The 20,166-nt window shown below is 37.9% G+C and overlaps 1 protein-coding gene across 3 annotated transcripts in view; it reads left to right on the top strand.

Moving 5' to 3' along the window:
- EDIL3 (EGF like repeats and discoidin domains 3) overlaps window positions 1–20,166 on the top strand; it is a 241,884-nt gene that overhangs the window by 102,234 nt on the left and 119,484 nt on the right. For all 3 annotated transcript variants that reach the window (XM_071580998.1, XM_071580999.1, XM_071580997.1), the window contains one exon: window positions 13,914–14,042. In XM_071580998.1, the coding sequence (XP_071437099.1) occupies window positions 13,914–14,042 (129 nt within the window). The remainder of the gene's footprint in view (window positions 1–13,913; window positions 14,043–20,166) is intronic.

The following is a 20,166-nucleotide window of genomic DNA, read 5'->3' as shown; positions in this document are numbered from 1 at the left end:
AATTTCCCTGATAGAGACAGTGTTCATTTGGTTCAGCTCCTTGATCTATCTTGCCATGTAGTGGCATGTGTGCTCTCAGTGGGAAGAGGGATTTGGTGGAAATGTGTGTTGAAAGTTAGAGTGAAGGAAAAAAACCAGCCATCTTTGGTAAGATACTGTAATTTATTTGGGTTAAAGCAGTCAAAGATTCCCAGCAAGGCATTAGATGTGTAGGAAATGAAATAAAAAAAAGGGAAATACTAATGAAAGGAAACCATAGAGGAGGAGTGGTTGGTTGGGGATTTGAAAGCAGATTAACAAGCCTGGTGAAAAGAACTCTAGTCAAAAAAACAGCATCACAAAAGTGCTTATTATGTGCTTTCCTTGGTTTTAAACAGACTTATGACCATCTTCAAAGCTTTTGATTGACTGTAAAAGCATAAAGAATACTAAGGAAAAAATTTTACTCCTTTAGAGGCTCAATTTAAGTGGGTTTTAATTAATAAGATTTTGTATTGCACATTGATTGAGAAGGCTCTGAATGTATTGAATAATGACCCATTTGTGGAATGACTGGTCTGTGCAAAGATAGTACATGACACCAAAATTAAAGTTTGCTCTTCGGGATGCTAAGTCTATTTTCATATATTTGTCATATTTTTGAACAACAAACCAGACCCTTCCCTGACAGACATTTTAATCCAAATAGTATTCATTATTGTAAGGTTTTAGTGGTGGAATATATGTTAGAAGTGCCAGTTTTGGCATATGCACAGATTTGAAGTCCTCACTGTTGGTGGTTGTGCATTTGGCACTAAATTGTGACAAGACTCTTTGGGCAATAGTCTTATTTTTGGACAGCTGCACAGCAACAGCATTGGGTAGATGTCATCTTATCCCAGTTTCCTCTTCAAGAGTGAAGAGTCCAATTTATGTCAGTCTTTTAAGTCAAAGAAAAGAAACACAAACCTGAGGAAAAATCATCCCAGTAAGTTAGATATTTAAAACAAAGAGAGCAGTTATCCCCAGATTTTCTCTGCATGTAGATGTAGTGTGCTTGTATAGAAGTATGGCTAGTATCAATTAGTAAGAAGATAAGAATTTATGTTTATACACATATTATTTATGGTTTGTATCCTGAGGTTTCCAGGACCTCACTGTTTGGCAAGCTGTTGTTTTCTTATGTTTAAAATTTGTTTTCTCCATTTTAATTTATGGTATCTCCTTCCATGATACATATTTAGCACAGAGAGTGTTCTGTACTTCAAAGTTTTTGAGCCTACAGAAATCTGGATCCATGTCTAGTTGTACTGATGCAAGTTGCAAATAATTCTAGATAAAATAAAAAAAAAAGTGGCTGTGATGAGGTTTCCTGAAATCTAATGGTTTTGAGGTGGAAGTTGCACACTCTTGGTGCTGACTACTTTAACATAAGATAGGTGGATTCTTAGCAAAGTTAACCAATATGAATCTTAGAAAGTACCCTTAGTATGGCTGTAGTGCTACAGTGTCATTTAAGAGGAGTACCATAAAAGTCTGAAATGGAGAATATAATAAAATTAATAAATAAACAATAGAACAGTTAACCAGTTTAGGAAGGAATGAAAAGGTTTACATATTGTAAGCTCATGCTTTGTGCTGTCCAGTTGTTGGGTGCAGTAAGAGAAGGAAAATAATCAAACACCAATTTTTTTTTAATGCTAAAAAAACCCCACTGTATATTTTCACTATCATTGCTCCCTATGCTATGATGTTAAACAGCAGGATGAATGGGAAGTACCCCTCTCTAATAACTCTCTTGAAAATGTCTCTGTTGAACAATCTCTACAATTTTGTAATTGGGTAGACATCCTGAAGCAGCCAAAGAAAACCTTTAATGATAAGTTCAATCATGTATCTTGTACGTTTCTTCTTCTAGCAAATTCTTCTGTAATTTGCTCTCTCTTGTTATTAAACTAATTTATTTTAATCTGTAACTCTTGTCTAGTAAAAAGCAAGCAAATGTAAAAGAATCTACTGATTCTTGGAGGGGGAGGAAAATGTTAATTCTTACAGTCATACCTTTTCAGTAATTGATATCTTATTCTGTGAGGGTGTTAAAGAACTTATGGATGTTCCTAAGCTTAAGCAGGTTGGAAATTGCTAAAGCAAGTATGGAGGAAGTGCCAAGGAAAGCGCTCTGGCAGGTGGCAAAGTAGAGAGAGCATGGCTGAACTGGGAGAATGTGGTACTTCTGGTAAGTTCAGCCTCCTTTGAGACTGATTGTGTAATCAGGGAAGGATGTGATATTTAGGATCACTTTCTGGTGTAGGTTCAAAGGCTGAAAGAAGGCTGCAAGAGGAAAAGGTTTGTTGCACATATTATGAAGCCAGATGGTAGGTGAAATTCATAAACATCAGGCAAAATGCTTGAATATCAGACAAAAGACTGTTTCTTTATGCCTAAGACAGCAGTACTTTATCAATCGTGACCATGGATGTGCATAACACCGTTACATTGGTGTGGATTTGTAGTGAATCAGAGCCCAGGAATGTTCTAGCTGGCAGATAATGGAATTAAGTGCCCTTGGGGACCAAGAGCAGGGTGTACAGTATAGCCCAGAGATGGGCTATTTTCTTTCATCTGGTCTATGTTATGAAACTGCATCTTCACCAGCTGCTGATCTAGTGCCCAATTCTAATCTGAATGAGTTTCCCCCTGCACTGCACTGTGCTTGCTGCTCCTCTGCCTATTCCTAATCCCCCAAAACACCTCACGAGCAAAAATATCCCTGCTATCCCAAACTGTCTTGAATCTGGCATCATTGAGTACCAATCCATAAGAGACCTGCTGGACTTCAGAGTAACTGTATCACTGAAGTGTTCAGAAGATCTTTAAGTCTGTTGTTGTTTTCCATAGGAAGTCATTTAGGATTAACTCCAGAGCATGAATTTCCATTACTAGGAAAGAAAGGACTATCTTCTGATATATTGTGTAATTATACAATTGCACTAAAAGATACTATTTTGAAAACAACTTTTTTTTTCTTTCCCACTTATGTAAAACTGTTGCCTCCACTAGTCTTCCTTGCAAATAAATACCATATAACTTCAAAAGAAAATGGTGCAAAAATATTTGCATAAAATCCAAGGTACTGCAAAGTAATAAAATGCTAAATGTGACCAGTGTGGCTGGAGGTGAATGAAAGAGGGGAAGCTTTCACAGTCCAGTCCAGAAATTTATTTTCTTTGCTTACTCAAGACACAACTTCCACTGGTGGCCACAACAGTTGTGGCTATACGACAAATGTTGTGATAAAAATAACAACTGCGAAAATGTAGCATGTTCCCATGAATGTCCAGTTGTCTGTTATTTAAAAAAAAAATCTTAAGTCTACCTTTATAAACCTTGGAAGGTAATTGAATTGTGTCGAATAAGCTGAGAAATGACATGGAATTCTTGAAGTTTTATTGGAATGACCATCTACAATGAACAGGCCATAGCACAAGAACAAAAATATCTGGATAGAGATTTATATGTTCAATTTGCCTGCAGTACCATATTTGAACATTTACTTGCAAAGCATGAATTAACACTCGATAGTGATATTATAAGTCAGTGTTACAGTTATTCATGAATTTCATTAGTTTCAACTCTTCAACAATATTTTGTCCTGTTAAAACTGCAGAACAGGTTTTTTATGAATATACTCCAAGGAAAAGAGTGACAGCATTTCAATATCAGATTCTTAATCCTTTCATGTTAACTTGGAATTTTCATTTTTTATTCTGGCCTTCTAAATGAGAAAAAATGTTTCTACTATTTTATTTTTTTCTGCAAAACAGTAGGTACTGGGCATTTTTTTGAAACAAAATGCAAATCAGTGATCCTGTCAGGTTCACAGTCCGCTTTAACCTCCAATGAGCAGGCGCAGGGACATAAGGTGTAAAGCAGTGTATTTATCATTAAGTCTTGTTCCCACCTAAATTTTTGCTAGTAGAGTACAGGCAGTATTTTCCAACAGCTTAGGAAATTACAAATAAAGAACTTGACTCGACCTGTTTAATTCATGTAGCTACTTTTGTTTTCATAGCATCTCCTCTTGGTCCTATTCCTCGTCATTCAGAACTTAACGGCAGATCCATATTTTTCAGCCACACACCCTTGTCTCTGCCTGACTCCACTCCATCACCAGATCACCGATACTACGGAGCCTCTTTCAGGAACCATATCCAGCTATGAACTAGGCTAGACTGGAAAAAGAACATTAACATTCACTCATGTCATCTATCCTGAGGTGAGGGGAGGTTAATCATACCTAGTTCATGCCCTCATCTTCTGGAGCCACTCAGTTATGCTGCCATCATTATACCTGTGCACAGATCTGTGGATCCTGCAAACCAGAGCACAGCTGGATGTGTCTGATGAGCTACCCATGAAACAGCTGAGGGTGGACACCAGGAAAGACACAAGAGTTGCTCTGCCATGCCATTACCTAAAGGAATATGTTACTGGCGCTGGGAGTGCAGCAGCTTATGCACCAGCCCTGGCACGAGGCTCTGTTGAAGGCAGAATTTACCTGTGCAGAGAACTATACTTACTACAAACAAATACTATTGTGTGCAATAACACAAACTGTAATTTTAAGTTAAAGCATTGTTTACTAGAAAATACCAATCTCCACTATTGCTGTGCAGAAATTATTACCATTACCCACCAAAATAGGTCAGTACTTTCACCCAGGTACAACTAACTGCATATGAACCACATTAATCAAGAGCAACTAACTTTCATTTGTGCTGTGGATGTAGCTGGTGGAAAGGAAGCAGGTATCAATTGATCCTACTGTGTATCTTCTGGACTGAAGGCTCATGACTGCAAACACGGGTTTTGACTTTAAATTGGGGTTTTCAGTCAATGTGTGGTTTTCTGAGATGACAAGAGGCCGATATGAAGCAGGAATGGGATATGAGGAGAAAAGAGAGCAATGATCTAGCTAAAGGAGTAAGAGCTGGAGAATAGTGATAGGGTCTGGAATTCAAAGGGATTTAGGGTCAGACTTTTACATTAAATTGGAAGGGTTTGATGACAGCTTGGGGAAAAAAAAGGGAGAGAAAAGAATGTATTTCCTCTGTCCTACATCCTCAGGGAAATAAATGACTGGAGTGTAAGTCTTGTCTATTTCCTTTGGTTTCTGCTGTGGACAACTTTATGCCTGTTTGGACAATATATATTTCACATTTAGTGATTCTCTTTCATCACTTCTTAATAATATTTCATGTCCTAAGGATAATCACCCTCTGAGATTCCCTTCTGCTGTTTCTGTTTCATTAATGCAACACTAGTAATTAGGACCTGACTCATACAAATATGAAGAGCCTAAGTTTAGGCTGTTGCATTTTTAGTTCCCACTGGAATGCTCAGCAAGAGGACTAACTGAGTTTTCATATATTTGCTGTTATAATTAAGGTTCACATAAGTCTTTGCAAGTTTTTTTCCGTTTTCCAGTTATTACAAGAATATGATGAAAAGGGATGGGAAGTCCTGATCCATTGGCACCTTAAGTTGGTGAAAGTGGAAACTGACATCTTCATATATGATGACAGGAATTATGAAGATAAAAATAGCACTATAGGACAGAAATCCCAACTAGCATTGAGATTCTGCATTAGGCACCAAATTGTGTGTAGTTTCCTGATTGCTGAATCTGTTTTGCTTAAGCAACATACCAATGCAGTAAACACAGAGATGGATTTGTTTCAACCAGGTAGGAAATGGATTTGGAGAGTTTATTTTATGTGGAATTTGTAGACATTAGCATTGGCAGGACTGCAGTTTTGAACTGAGTCTTTCAAACATCCCAGTTGAAATCTGTAGTATTTTTCTGAATGTTCTAACATTAAAAATTGAAGTCTTCATAATCCTTCAGCAACAATTTTACACAATGGAAGATTCTCTGTTTGCATTGTTGATTTTTCAGAAACAACTGAAAAAGGAATTTGCAAAATAATTCTGGATTAAGTTGGAAAATTGATCTGGCTTTCATGAAGTTTCAAAATAAATCACAAGAAATGCAGTATAACAACCAATCTGCCAAACTTGGGTCACCAAACGTGGGAGAATTCAGGGACAGAAACAGGATCATCTAGGAAAAAAATAATGATGCTGCTGCCTGAAAGTAAAGTTAGAGCAGGAGAAGGAAAAGGCCCTGACACTGTATTTTCTGGAAACAGAGCAGGTATTCTCTGGGAAGATAAAATCCTCCTGTGGAAGGTAATGCAGAGATGCAGAACGGGTCACACATTAACTTGCTAAGGAGGTTTATGAAGGTGCTGGTGGGAGAGGAATACTGTGGGCATTTTTAGAAACATATTTAAGTGATAAAGGGTATAAAGAGGTAAATATCATTACTGAAGATGGGGAAGGAAAGTTTTCAGGCTTGGAAACTGAGGAGTATGGGGAGAAATAATGAGAGAGAACTTGGGGAAAATGTCTTGTAGTGCACTGAACTCTTTCCCCAGCTTTTAAAGGATTGCCTTGTCTCACTCTGTGTGGTATCACTACAGTGCCTGTTACATTGGCCATGCCTCAAATTTGGGTATAATCTACCATTCTCAGTCAATGGCAGAGTTAGGTGAGAAGCGTAAGACTATTAAGGAAAGACATTGTGTAGCGATCACGTTCAAACTGCATCTTTTCAGAAAATATTTTAGTTATTCAGCTAGAGAAAAGGTTGGGAGATGGCTGGAAAATCAGCTTGATTTCCACCCTGTAACAGAATTTGTCAGAATAGAATTAGAGGGGAAAGTGCAGAAGTGACCTAGAGCATTTTGCACTCAAGGGGTGAACCTTAGCTCTTGCTGCATCCAGATGGAGACACCTTGATCATTATAATCAGCACGCTCCATTTGTTGCATTAAAAACAAGATAAATATTTAATCACAGTGCAATTAAGTCTGGATTGGTGCCATTAGTTTATAATGAATATATAGGTAGATAGAATCTAATACAGTACTAAATCACTTACAAGCCAGGCTGAACAGATTTTTTCCTTTTTTTTTCCAAAGCTGGTATCTTGAGAATGTTAATGAGATGACAGTGTGGGTAACTGCTAATTATTTTACTGCTTTCATGCATTAACTGGAATAACATATAGCAACCACTTAATGTTATCAATATTCTACATAAACTGTGAATGATGTTCTGCAGTGCCTATTCTTTTCAAGTTAAAATAATCAAGCAAATAGCAAGCTGTAGGTCTAATACATATTGGTTGACATAAAGTCCATTTGTATCCTAACAGTAAAATAGAATCAACGGTGGCAATTTCTAAAAGGAAATACGTGAAATACATTGATGTGTAGGAGCTATTGTGGCTTGGTTTATTTCTTTTTCTCATTGTTTTAAAAATACTCAAGTATGCTGCACAAACAAGAATTTCTTAATGCACTTCAGAAGATTTGAAGGATGAGATAGCTCAAAATACATCAAGTTTACCTTTCATGAGCTTTAGTTAAACCAAGATACTCCTTTGTTTTCTTGGAGCCATGTCATGATGCACCAGTATAACTAGAGTTGGGCCCTAAAATGTTTAGATGTTTATGTAAATTTTTAACCCAGAATGGCTTTGAAGTGCCAAAAAAATGAGAGTGTGAGTTAGAAATAGGAAATACTGAACTACAGCATATTCAGTCATTACAGAAGATGCTTCATCCTTAAGTGGCAGAATGAGCACGTTGTCTGCAAGACACTTTCCTGATTGCAGTGCCTTCTGGCAGAAGGTCAATAGCACATCTGCTGAGAACGTTCTCTTCAAATGCCCTCAGGACTGTGCCCTGCAAAGCAGGCAGCTGACACATGGTGAATAAACATGCTGTTCTTTGGACCCAGCTACACCAGGAGTGTTCCTGGACAATGGTACTTCTCCTCTACAAACAGGTGAAGTCTACAAAGTGCCTGAGCAGAAGCTTGGTATGAACCACAAAGGGGGTGAAGAGGCTTTAAGTGCAGGTAGAAGAGGGACCTGACTCCTGCACTGAGTTGCTGGATTGGATGTGTGTCCCTGTGTGCTTAAACCTGTAGGCAACATGAGACATGAGTGTGTGTGTTGGTACCGTTTTGTGATCCCCAGAACTCAGCAGGTGCAGGATCATTTCTGTCAAGTTGTTAAAATGATCTCTGAAGCATCACAGCTACCACACAGGCACACAGCCAGGGACACTCAAAACCAGCCTCTGTGTCCAGTAAAGCCTTCACAATAATGCTGAATTAATAGGTTAAGTCGTAAATATGAGGAAGATCAGAGACCCTCACAAGCTGTTGTTATATTCCTGCCCTTTCTGTGCAATAAAGCAGTTTTCTGTCAGAACCTGCGGGGACATTGCTGCTGAATTTGAATGTCCATTTTCTGTGTCTCTGTGGAAAATGGTCTCTTTTGAACAGGATTATGTTGTACTTTGGATTTGTGTCTGCTCAAGAGTGAGTTCTGTAATCTCACATTTGAAGGGGCAGACCTTTCAAATGTCCATTTTGAGTTTTTAGAAAGGTGATGAGGAAAGAAAAAGGACAATATATTTGTGAAAAAAGAGGTGGTCTATCATCAGTCCATGTATAGGTGGTATGATTTTTAACAGTGTGAAGAAAACATGTGTCTTAGTCAGAAAATGATGTCAAATAGAAAGACTCAGAGATTAAGCTCATTTCAAGTATTTGTAAGATATCTAGTGCAGATTTTTACTTGTTCACACTGCAGGATTCTTCATCTTTGTTGTCAGGTTGCAGGAACTGATGAGCAGAAGGGATGGATTGTTGGATGACCTGGACAATGAGTCTAATTCACTGTGATAGTCCTTAATTTTTAACTCATGGGAAGTTTGTGCCGTTCTGACTCCAGCAGCAAAGAGGCTAATTCTTCTCTTCCCATAAAAATGAAAGAAGTATTATGTGCCACTGGCTGTTTGTGCATGTATTGGTTTCAAAATACATGAGCTCTTGCAAAGTGACCTCTGCCACAGCTTATTTTGGAGAATTTTCTTTGGCAGGGGAAGCATCTACAGTATCATATATGATCAAAACATAGAGGAGAACTTCAAACTACTGATGCTATAACTGTAAAAAAGCTCTCTGATGAAGATTTCAACTTATCAGAGGGGGGGGGAAACCCTATTTGACATTTGTGTAAAGCCAAGAGGGACTTCAGAAAAGCTATTGCTACAAAGGCAAGCAGCTAGAGAGTGGGTTTTTTTTAATGCAAAGTAAAATCATTTGATACCTTTTATTAATTTGATGATAACTCACAATATTTGTTTTGATGGGATTTGCAGCTTATTATATCATCAGAGTAACATTATCTATTAGTCCTACTTCAGTAATATTCCACAAAATAAATGAAGCAATTAGCTCTGTAGCTAACAGTATCTTCATCTTGATGTATATCAAGGTCAATATGTAATTTAGTATTTTTCATTAAAGTTGCATTATTTCTACATAAAGAGAAACTGGGTAAATACCATCAAAAGTGTTAACATTTTTATTTCACTGCCTTTAATTTTACTTCTAAAAATGTGAGGCATGTTTCTTTCCATTGGAATATATATTTCTTTTTTTATCCCTCTCTACATTTTCATATCATCATATTCATTACTTCATCTTGACTTAGTAAGAAACGATAGGCTTTTATTTTTGATCACTTTCCTGTTTTAGCACTTTGAGTATGAAGAATAAGACCATGAAGAAGATGTGGCTGATGTAGATTTCTTGTTTAATAACATCTAAAACTGCCTGATCTTTTTGAATATCTTTCCCACCGAAGCATCAGCAGATTTATATTTAGCAAAAAAATGCTTATGCTGTTGGTTAGAAGCATGAGAAATGGGTTGTTTTTACAGATGACTATCACTGAACTGCTTTCTTTGCTTTCCTGGCTTTTCTTGCTAAAGATAAACTAATGGTTTCTCTCAAATATGTAATTTCCACTTCATTATTTCGTGATACAAGATTTTATTATGAAATTTTAGTTAACTATACTTGTCAAAGAAGAAAACAGATAACATGGTTGTGCCTCGAGCCCCTTGCAGCTCTACTGAGGATGCATTTGTTTGATTCATGCATCTGTAAAATCTCAGAGGTTTTAGTAAGAACATCTAAAATTTAAAACCTGCTATGCTCTAAGTTAACTTTCAATATTTTTTCAAAAAGAACATGGGATTTCAGCTGAATAACAGAATGATGTATTTTGGACTATACTTATTATGTTGGCTAATACCTCTGAAACTGAACAAAGAAAGACTGAAAAGAGCAGCAAAAGTGGATAGATCTATTACTTTGAGTGCACAATTAATCTTGCTGACATTATTTTATATGAACATGGATAAAAATGCCTGGAAACCATACCATTGAATTCCTCTGCTCATTAATATTGATCAAATGTTGTTCTCTTTGTGTTGGAAGCCACTTAAAGATTACCTGTAAAAGTATTACAGCACTATTGATTTTAAAAACCCAATCCCTGAAGTCCACTGTTGTTGAAAATTAGTTGACAAGTTCAGTTTGTTCTTTTGTTGGTTTTGTTTGGAGGGGATTTTGTGTATGTGTGTGTGTTGTTGGAGGGGGTTTTGGTTTTTGTTGGGGTTTTTTGTTTTGATTTTTAGAAAGGATGGGTTTGAACTTGCTGTTAGAGATCTGAGGAACAGAGAATACTAATCAGATTGTGAGGCAATTAATTATCCAGCGTTCAATACCATGTTGTTTAAGAGCCTACACAACTATGTGGAAACTGACTGGAACTCCTCATCATCTGGAAGCTGTGCCTAGATCTGACATACCAAACTGGGGTCTTAAATGGAACAATGACAGGGTTAGGCCTCAAATCCTTCAAGATACTCAAACTTGCCAAACTTGCACCACGGATCCTGTAGACTTAGTCAAAATACTAAAAAAATAATAGGATCATATCTTTGGGTGTTCATGCAATTTAAATATCCTGAAGATGTGTGAACTCAGTCTGGCTCTCTGGAGAATTAGGAGAAAGAAACTGCAGGCTTCTTAATTTTCAGTCATTCATTCCTTTAGAACACAGAGCAGCCTAACCATGTCCTTAGTAATAAATGAATGTTGACTAGTAAACAATAGGTAACTGTTTTTTATTAACTTCAGTACATTTGAAGATGCTTCGTTGCTCTGAAAATCATTTTTGAACTACCAGTTTCTATTAACAACAACAAAAGCAAAGAAAAATACACAAAAGCAAAATACTCAACATTGAAAATAGTGTTATTATTTGTCTCTAACCCAAGTAACAACCATAATCAGTGGGGAAAAAATACCCATATCCTTGATGTGGGTTTTTTTTCCAGAAGGAAGGCATCACAGAAGACAAACATTAGTTAGAAATACTGTCATGCACCAGTATGTTTATTACTGTGCACCTCAAATGGCCGTTTAAGCCTTTATGCTTTGAACTGAACTGAAAAAATGCAAAATTCAAAGAAAATCAATGAAAGTAGGCTGATCATGTGCTTAACAGGCCATATGGAGAAAGAGCAAGGAAAATGAGAAAGTAATTATTAAAAGGTTCATTGTTCTTGGAAGATTAGAGATCTGCTTGCATAGAAACTATGAACATAGGAGGCTACATGCAGCTCCTCCCCAAACTGCAGCACTGTGATAGAGGCTTGACATAAAAGAGAAAACACAGTTTGTATTCAGTGGGAGACCAAAAGTGCAAATTATTAAACATGTCCTTTCCCCACGATATTGTAAAGGTGTATTGGCATAAACAGAAACAGTGATATTTGAAAGACACGAGTCTTTGTAGACCTGGTGACATCTGTTGTCTAGAATTAAGAATGTAGTGTAGTTTTAAAATGTAATGCAGAATGTGGGTGGAGAAAGGCAAAATAGGCAGCAGCCAGGGTCCTTCTTTTCAGCCTCATGATTTTTGCCCTATTTAACTAAAAATTGCATTTGGAGTAAGCTGTTCTATATTTATGTCCCTTATTTTTCGGGTTCAGTGGGACATATCCTATGTTTTATGATGTACACAAGCATAACCCATGCAGGACTATGCCTTGGAATAGGCTGATGACACAAGTTGTAATAGAAATGTGCACCAGTGTGGTTTCTCCAATAGCAATAACCTCCACAGGGTGTTGTAACTGAGGAGTATGTTCTGACATCTAGTCATTCAGTTAATCTTTATCTTTTGAAAATTAGTATTTTCTTGGAGAGTCTGATTTCCACTAATGTAACATTTTGATGAATGCTGCTGCTGTGAACATCTGTCAGCCTGGAGATTGTAATTGAAAACACAGACCAATCAGCAGACTCCCAGAAACACCAAACTTACAGCTCATTTGAGTTTAAATCATTCAATACCATCATTCATTGGTTCGATATGATGAGGTGTTGGGTCACAACCCCACAGAACACTCCAGACTGGGGGAAGAGTGGCAGAAAAGGGCCTGGGGGTGGTGGTGACAGTGGCTGGACATGAGTCCAGGAGTGCCCAGGTGTGCCCAGGAGTGCCCAGGTGGGCAGGAGGCCAATGACCCCTGGGCTGTGCCAGCCATGGGGTGTCACAGCCCCAGGGCAGTCACTGACCCTGTGCTGGGCACAGCTGAGGCCACACCTGGAGCCCTGGAGGCAGCTCTGGGATCAGGTAGGACAGCAGCAGGAATTTCTGCCTGGAAAGTGTGGGCAGGCACTGGAAGGGGCTGCCCAGGGAGGGTTGGAGTGCCCAGCCCTGGAGGTGCCCAAGGCAGGACTGGCCATGGCACTCAGTGCTCTGGGCTGGGGGACAAGGTGGGCATCGGGCACAAGGTGGGCTTGAGGGGCTGGGAAGGCTTTGCCAGCCTAAATGATTTCATGTGATTCTGTAACTCCCAGTGCTGATTTTCAGTAAATGACACTGTAGAACTATTTTCCATTTTGTTGGAATTTTTGTTAGCTTTGGGGTTTTATTTAGAATGCAGTTGAATGATTACGAGACTGCATTTCAATAAGGAATGAGTGTCATCTTTCTGTGTGTATGGCAAAGGTTGCAAATGAAATTGTTTATATCGAATTTACAAATCTTTTCACACACAGGCTTGCACATGAGGATTTTTAATCAATCATTGCCAATTCTTTAAAATGAGATTAGAAAAAAAATCACCAAAGTGCCAAGTACTTTCTCCTGGTAGGATTCCTGTTACAGGTAGTATTAGTAAGATAATAAAATGTAAAAAGCTCTTAACATGTGCTGTTAAATGAATAACCTTGAGACCTCAGGTTGAAAGATTCTGTTATTTAAAGGTATATAAAATTATAGTAATTACAACCTAACAAATTGGATCTCACTGCTGAAATTTCATGTTTCCTCCCAAGTGATTTGTCAGGAAAAAGAAAATATAGTTCAGAAATGCTTTTTTGAAATTGTCGTGACATGAATATGCTACAAAGTCACTCAGTGGAAAAGGAATAGTTGCTTTAGTAGCTGCAAACTGCTGGCCCAGATAGTCACATATTCAGAAAGTCACCCAAAGCCATAGCAAAGATCTCCTCAAACTACTAACTTGACATGTAGTGATCATTCAGGGACATTGTACCTGTCACTCTGTACATGATGGGCATGTTTGATTAATACCTATTTCCTCAGTGATGTAAAACTTAGAATGCCTGTTATCTTTAATAGGAGAGCAAGATTTAGCTTCTCTGTCTCCTGTCTTCTCTTACATTAAAAAATAATGCTGTGATTAATGAGTAGTGACATGCTTCATATTTTTACTTGTTCATAAAAATCTGTGCTGGCAAGTTATCTGAAGTAAGTGAAGGGTGTGTTTTAACTGGTTTAGTGGAATATAAAGGTATCCATAAAACATTTTATTTCTTTAATAAATGCTTATAAGTGACTGAAATTATTATGGTTGTTACTATGTATGTATACATACTTCTTTTTTTTTCCCCCCCTCTCTCAGGACCCTGCGTTCCTAATCCATGTCATAATGGTGGGATATGTGAAATTAGTGAAGCATACAGAGGCGACACATTCATAGGATATGTTTGTAAATGTCCAGAGGGATTTAATGGGATTCACTGCCAGCACAGTAAGTTCCACATGATAACTTTTATTGTGTTTATAGATAGAAGCCTTTTTATTGCCTATGATGTTAAGGATTAATATTGGATCTGGTTTTCTGGAGTCTGTCAGACTTTGGCCTTTATATTATGAACCAGATAATACCACTGACTACTTCTGCTGCCTTCAGAAAATGACCTGACTACCAACCTGCTGGACACAACAATGCATAATTTGCTAAGCATATTTTAGAGCATGACATGGACAAGATACATTTACATGGATTTAATGGAAGAGCGTATTTGAAACAGTAGGGATCTCTTCTTATCTCAGTATTGTTTATGAGTTTGCTTTGATTAATGCTAGACAAAATGAGGTAAGAAATACTGAAAAGAAACTTCTGAATAAATATGTCTAGATCTTTCTTTACCTTTGTATTTATTATTTATGAAGAAATGCTTTAAATCATAGTACTTTAATTCTAAAGTAGAAGCACCGCACTTAAATCCAATATATATTTAATCTTGTTTAAAATATGGTTTCTGTATCTCTTTCTAACCATGATCATGTATTTGAAGGCTGTTTCTTGTTTCCAGGTCAGAATCCTAGTCTTAGAGTGTGTAGTTACGGAACTGACAAGTAACGATATGGGGAAGAAATCTTGAGTGTGCTGGATTTGGCTGAAGTAGAGTTAAATTTCTTTGCAGTAGCTGCTGTGGGGCTGTGCTTTGAACTCATGCTGGGAAGAGCATTGATAATTCAGAGATGTTTTAGTTAGTGCTGAGTAGTTCTTACACAGAGTCAAGACCTTTTCTGCTCCTCACCACCCCAGTGATCAAAACCAGTTAGTAAGAGGTACCCGTGTTCATCTGCAAGAGACTGATCAGGTCATGTGCTAACCTGTAAATGTAACCTGCAGTATCTGTCCCTTGAATTGAAGCTGGGGTTTTTTCCATATCCAAAACTCAGTGCTTGCCTAAGGAGAAACTCATGAGCCAAATTTTGGGGGTTTTATTTTGTGCATGAGTTGGTTCTTAAGCCATGTGCAGGGTAGTTCTTAAAATCTCTAATTATTGATGCATTTGGGAGCCAACTATTACTCAAAAGATAAAAACTCAAGTAAACAGTCAAGAATCCAGTTCCATTTGCACATACAAGATTAGTTCATACATTCAGATCAGAGTGAATAAGCACTGAATCCAGGCTCCCTGAATTAATTGCTCCATTTAGATACTTGTCTATAATTTGAAGTGTCAAGGACCAACACAGTCCAGCTCAACTAACTACTTAATGTTCATTATGTCCCTCAATTACTTAATGGAAAGTGTCCCCAAAGACCAGAATATGGACATTCAATTTCATTAACTTTGGTCACACTCTCAGGTAATTACTTGGGTAACAGAGGCAGTTCCACTAAGTTAATCTAGTGAAAATAGACACCTTTGCCTTCCACTGGGAGCATGGAAATGTGTCGTTGATGTCCAGTCCTATGGATGAGGTCATGTGAAAACATCCTTACATGGACTCGTGTTCTCAGGTGTGTTCCATCATGGGACCAGTCACAGAACCAACAGGTGATACCAAGCACTTCTTCTACTTAATGTCAAGGAGGTGACCCTTGTCAAAGAAGTGAATAATGTCACGAGCTTTCATCAAGCAAAATGCATGATGAACATGTGCTGTGTGGAAAATACCATCTCTTATCTAATTCATGAAAAAAAATCCCCATACAGTTAGTACATTAGGAAGTGACCTCATCATAGTTGTCTGCTGGGTCCACAATATCCTTTCAGAAATTTTTAGATATGTAACAGTTAGCAAGTGATCCTGATAATCAGCAAAGTGCATTTATATCACCTTCAGAGCAAAGTAACACTCTCACATGGGTGATCCAGGCTCATTGACGGCAGACAGGAACCCATGGAGGTGGCTAAAGGGATTTGAGAGAAGTTTATGTGAACAGTTACCCATTCAGGAAGAATGAAATTCAGTCCTTTTGAGACAATCTGGTTTAAGATCTGATAATAAATCAAATACACTATGTAGGTGGTCAGAGCATCCCTAAGGATGTGAGCTGTGAGAAGCAGCCAAGGGAGGTCTCTGCAATCAGGGAGAACTGTGGGACTTTTAGTGGTGGACTTAATATGACTCTTTTATATTCTGTCACTTTAGCTCAATTCACAGAGTTCCTTTGGTACAAATTCCTCTGCTTTATAAAGTTTAGCAATTCAATTATGAACTCACTGTAAATCAAGTAAGAAGTCTGTCAAATTTATCACAAAAAGATAAATTAAAATGACCTCTTTGCAAGGCACATCTCTACTTCTACACGGCCAAGAATTCCAAAAATCACGTTATAGTTGTCTTGAACAAGGCTTTTTATCTTGGATTTCTTTCATGTCTAATATTCTGTTGCACAATTAAGCTAGGTGATTGATTTTGCAGTCAAGATACATTCTCAAAGCTGTTATTTTGTCATTCACATCAACAAACATCCTGTCAATATTTCTGAGATTCATTGACTTCCTACCCATGTAAATAATTAATATGTAAATTATAAAAGAGATAATTAGTAATTTCCCTGATTGTATATTTCTGATTTACTGCAAAACTGGTGTTACTTGGCAGTGGTTGTCTGAAAAGATTCTGATGGCCCAGTGGCAAAAAAAGAAAGTTTCCCATTTCAAGGCTCATAAAGTAACCAGGATTTGGAAGGAAAAGTCTACGTTGATAGAAACCTGGGCAGGGTGTTGGAACTAGACAACCTGTAAAACAACCTCTAAAGTTCTTGCAACCCAAACCCAAACTCCTGTGATTCTATATTAAAACAGCTTAGAACAAGACAAAGTCCATGGAAATGCTCTGAAGACTGAAATGGACGGTTTTTTCCATAGTAAAAATAATAAATCCAGAACATTGAGAGATACATACAATGTGCATTATTATGATTATCAGATAGAGATTCTCTGCTGGAAAAGGTAGGCAGTTGAGACATTAGTCATGGTATATGTTACTGGCTGCCACTCAAGTAGTTCAGATGACAGAGATCCTACCAGGAAAATTCAAGTCTGAAACAATAGAGTTCAGATTTAACAGTTTGATTTGCATGTGGGTTTATATTCTGAGACTTGTTAACTCTGTCAGACATAACTAAAAGCCTTGCACTCTAAGAATAGGGGTTATTAATCAAACATATTTACTAATGTAAGCAAGCCCTTCACACAGTGTTTGCAGCAAGTTCTCTGCTTTTTACCACCCACCATAGATGGTCTGTGATATTCAAATCTGCTACACAATTTTGGGAAGCTGCACAGGTGGGGGCCATGTGGCAGAGCACCCGCTCACATTTTGGTTGTGTGTTGAGGCATCATCCCAATTATCCATATGACAGTGGCTTTTAACTGTGGGGCTGCAGCTGGAAGAGCCAGTGGCCATACATTTCAGTCCAGCTGACATGATGCATAATATGCAGCTTCAGCTCTACCAGCAAATTCAAACCATAGAGTCATGGTATCTCCTGAACTGGGAGGACCCTCAGGGAATGTCCAAGTCCAACTCCTGGCCCTGCACAGACACCCCAAAAATCCCACTGTGTCCCTCAGTGTATTTTCCAAACACTCCTGGAGCTCTGGCAGCCTTGGGGTCCTGCCCACTGCCCTGGGGAGCCTGTTCAGTGCCCACCACCCTCTGGGGAAAGAACCTTTCCCTGAAATACAGCCTAACCTTGCTCTGGCACAGCTCCAGCTGTTCCCTCAAGTTCCCAGCATTGCTTTCCAGCATCTCACTTCCCACTCTGTCCATACCTCCAGTGCTGCTCCTCCCACATGCAGGATCACAGTGACTTCTCCAACTACCAGGAAGAAATACATGTGAGGAAGGTGCATGGAATTCCATCCTGTGGCATGGAATGTGTGTGTTACAGTGAGGAAGTGCTGCTGCCAAACCATTCCTGGCTGCAGTTTGGTGGTACAGCACTCCAGAAACCATTCCCCACAGATGGTGTTCATGTAGCTGTCTTATTTTGAAGGCTGAAACTGATTGTTATCTCATACAGATGCAGGTTGTTCCAAGCAAGCCATCCCAAGAGCCAAGTGGGCAAATTTGATGTACTGGGGTGCCTGCAGTTGTACCACACCAGGTGTTCATCCCATACTTTGCTGATAAACACTTACTATGTTTTTTCCTTTGGAAAGAATTGTCTGTTTGGGGCATTCTAAATTTAACTCAGGTTTCCTTTTTATTGTGAGGAGGGTGAGGGTAATTTTCATTTCAGTTTTAACGAATTATACTATCAATCAACTATTTAATGGAGGATTAATAAATAGTGTAGTACAGCAGTAAGTTGAGTTTTTTAAGTGTGTCCTAGGAAGCTTGTACCTGTAAGCACTGTAGAGCTGAAGTCTGAAAACCATTCCTGTGTTTGACCAGGAACTCAGGAAATGAAGGAGGAAGAACATACCATTGTTCATTTCGGAACCTTCTAGAATCTCCCTTAATTAAAAAGTAAGAGAAAGTGGGTAATTTGAAAGACTTCTAAGAGAGATCACCAAAAAGAAAAAGAAAAAAAAAAAGCAAAGGCTGCTGGAAGAGAAGTCAGTAAAATGTTCCTAAAATAGGAGCTGGGTGAAGGGGCTAAAATAAATGTCCGAATCACCAGGTGTGGGAGCACAGTAAATGTCTACAGCATGCACGGAAGTCCAGGAACTTTTTTTGTGTGTGTGGAACATCCTGTAAAAGACAAATGCTCTAATGAGGTAAATAATGATGGGTTTATTAGTTGCAAGGGCAGAATGTTTGGATTGTGAATCTCACAACAAATATGTGATGAGATTGAGCAACAGTGACAATAATTTCGGGGCTATTGGAAAAGGGTGTTTGTTTTCCTTGCAGTCCAAATAAATATCTTGTTAAAGCAGTAAGTGACTGAGCTGAGGTTACATAAAGCCCAGAGAGGAAAAAAAAATAAACTTCATGTAATAGAACAGTGCTGGATACTTCTCAGAAGGGGTCATGAAAAAATGGGATATAACTTGGCCCCTACTAGATTTTATTTCATTCAGTAAAAGCCAGAGATTGGCTTAAAGTCACAGGTAGGAAGTATTATATCCCTGCCAATTTTGTTTCACTCTTTTTAACACTTGTTTGTATAGCATTGTTTATTATTTTTAGTGAAACACACCTCAAATAGCACTTTTTTCTTGTTGAATTGCTGATCTTAGCAATTTTCTCATGCATTGCGTTTCATAGTCTAATTTTGCTGGATATTGAAAAAAATCCCTTTCAATTTCAAACTTGCTGTCTTTCAGCATCTTTAAATGTTTCAGTCGTTGTCTAAGATGAGAAGAAAAGCAGACTTTGAATGCCTTCCATACACCACTTACGATCTTGCACACATTTATCATTCCCTCTCTTACTTTTCCTCTGCAACTAGTTAAATCGTTGCCTTTTCTGTTTCACATGATAGTTTTTCTCCTACTTTTAAATGGTTTCAGTGCCATTCTCCAAACCTTTTTTGTTCTGTGGTGTATTTTACAGCAACAATGACCTGTACTGAAAAGAAAGCAATACCATTTATTTTTTACAGGTTCTTTACAGTGCTTTCTGCAATTTTCATGCAGCATTTTGTTGCAAGTTGCTTTATGATATTTTTTGCTTTCTATTTTAGCCAGAACTGGATATTGAGTTGAGGCTTTTATTAGGCAGCCCTTGGTGATGGCTGAGTTTCTTTCATAAGATGCCTTAGTGGGAGGAAATAGACCTTCCCCATTACTTTTGGGTTTTACGGGGATATTGAGCAGAGGGTTGGATTCCTTATGACCTACACACTGACTGCACTATTCAATGAATGGTGCTTTTAAGAAAATGTATGTTTCTATGGTTAAAAAGTCACTTAAGTTGTCAATAGCCACTATAAACGTTTTTTGTAGGCGGGTAAATCTGTCTTCCTCTAATTAATTAGTCTTCCTTAAGGATTAGTATTTTTTCTATGGTGGAGAGAAATTAGTGTTCCAAAAATATAGGAATTGCTGTTAGATTGCAAATGAAATTAAATTTGTTCATGTTCTGCATTAAAAAGGTAGCAGATGGAGTTATTTTGCACTTAAAAGTTTTTTCTTATATTTGAATAAATAATAAAAAGAGTTCACTTTAAA

Source organism: Pithys albifrons, chromosome Z (assembly GCF_047495875.1).
Source record: "Pithys albifrons albifrons isolate INPA30051 chromosome Z, PitAlb_v1, whole genome shotgun sequence".
In the NCBI taxonomy this organism is placed as follows: domain Eukaryota; kingdom Metazoa; phylum Chordata; class Aves; order Passeriformes; family Thamnophilidae; genus Pithys; species Pithys albifrons.
This window is presented reverse-complemented; position numbering and strand designations above follow the sequence as displayed.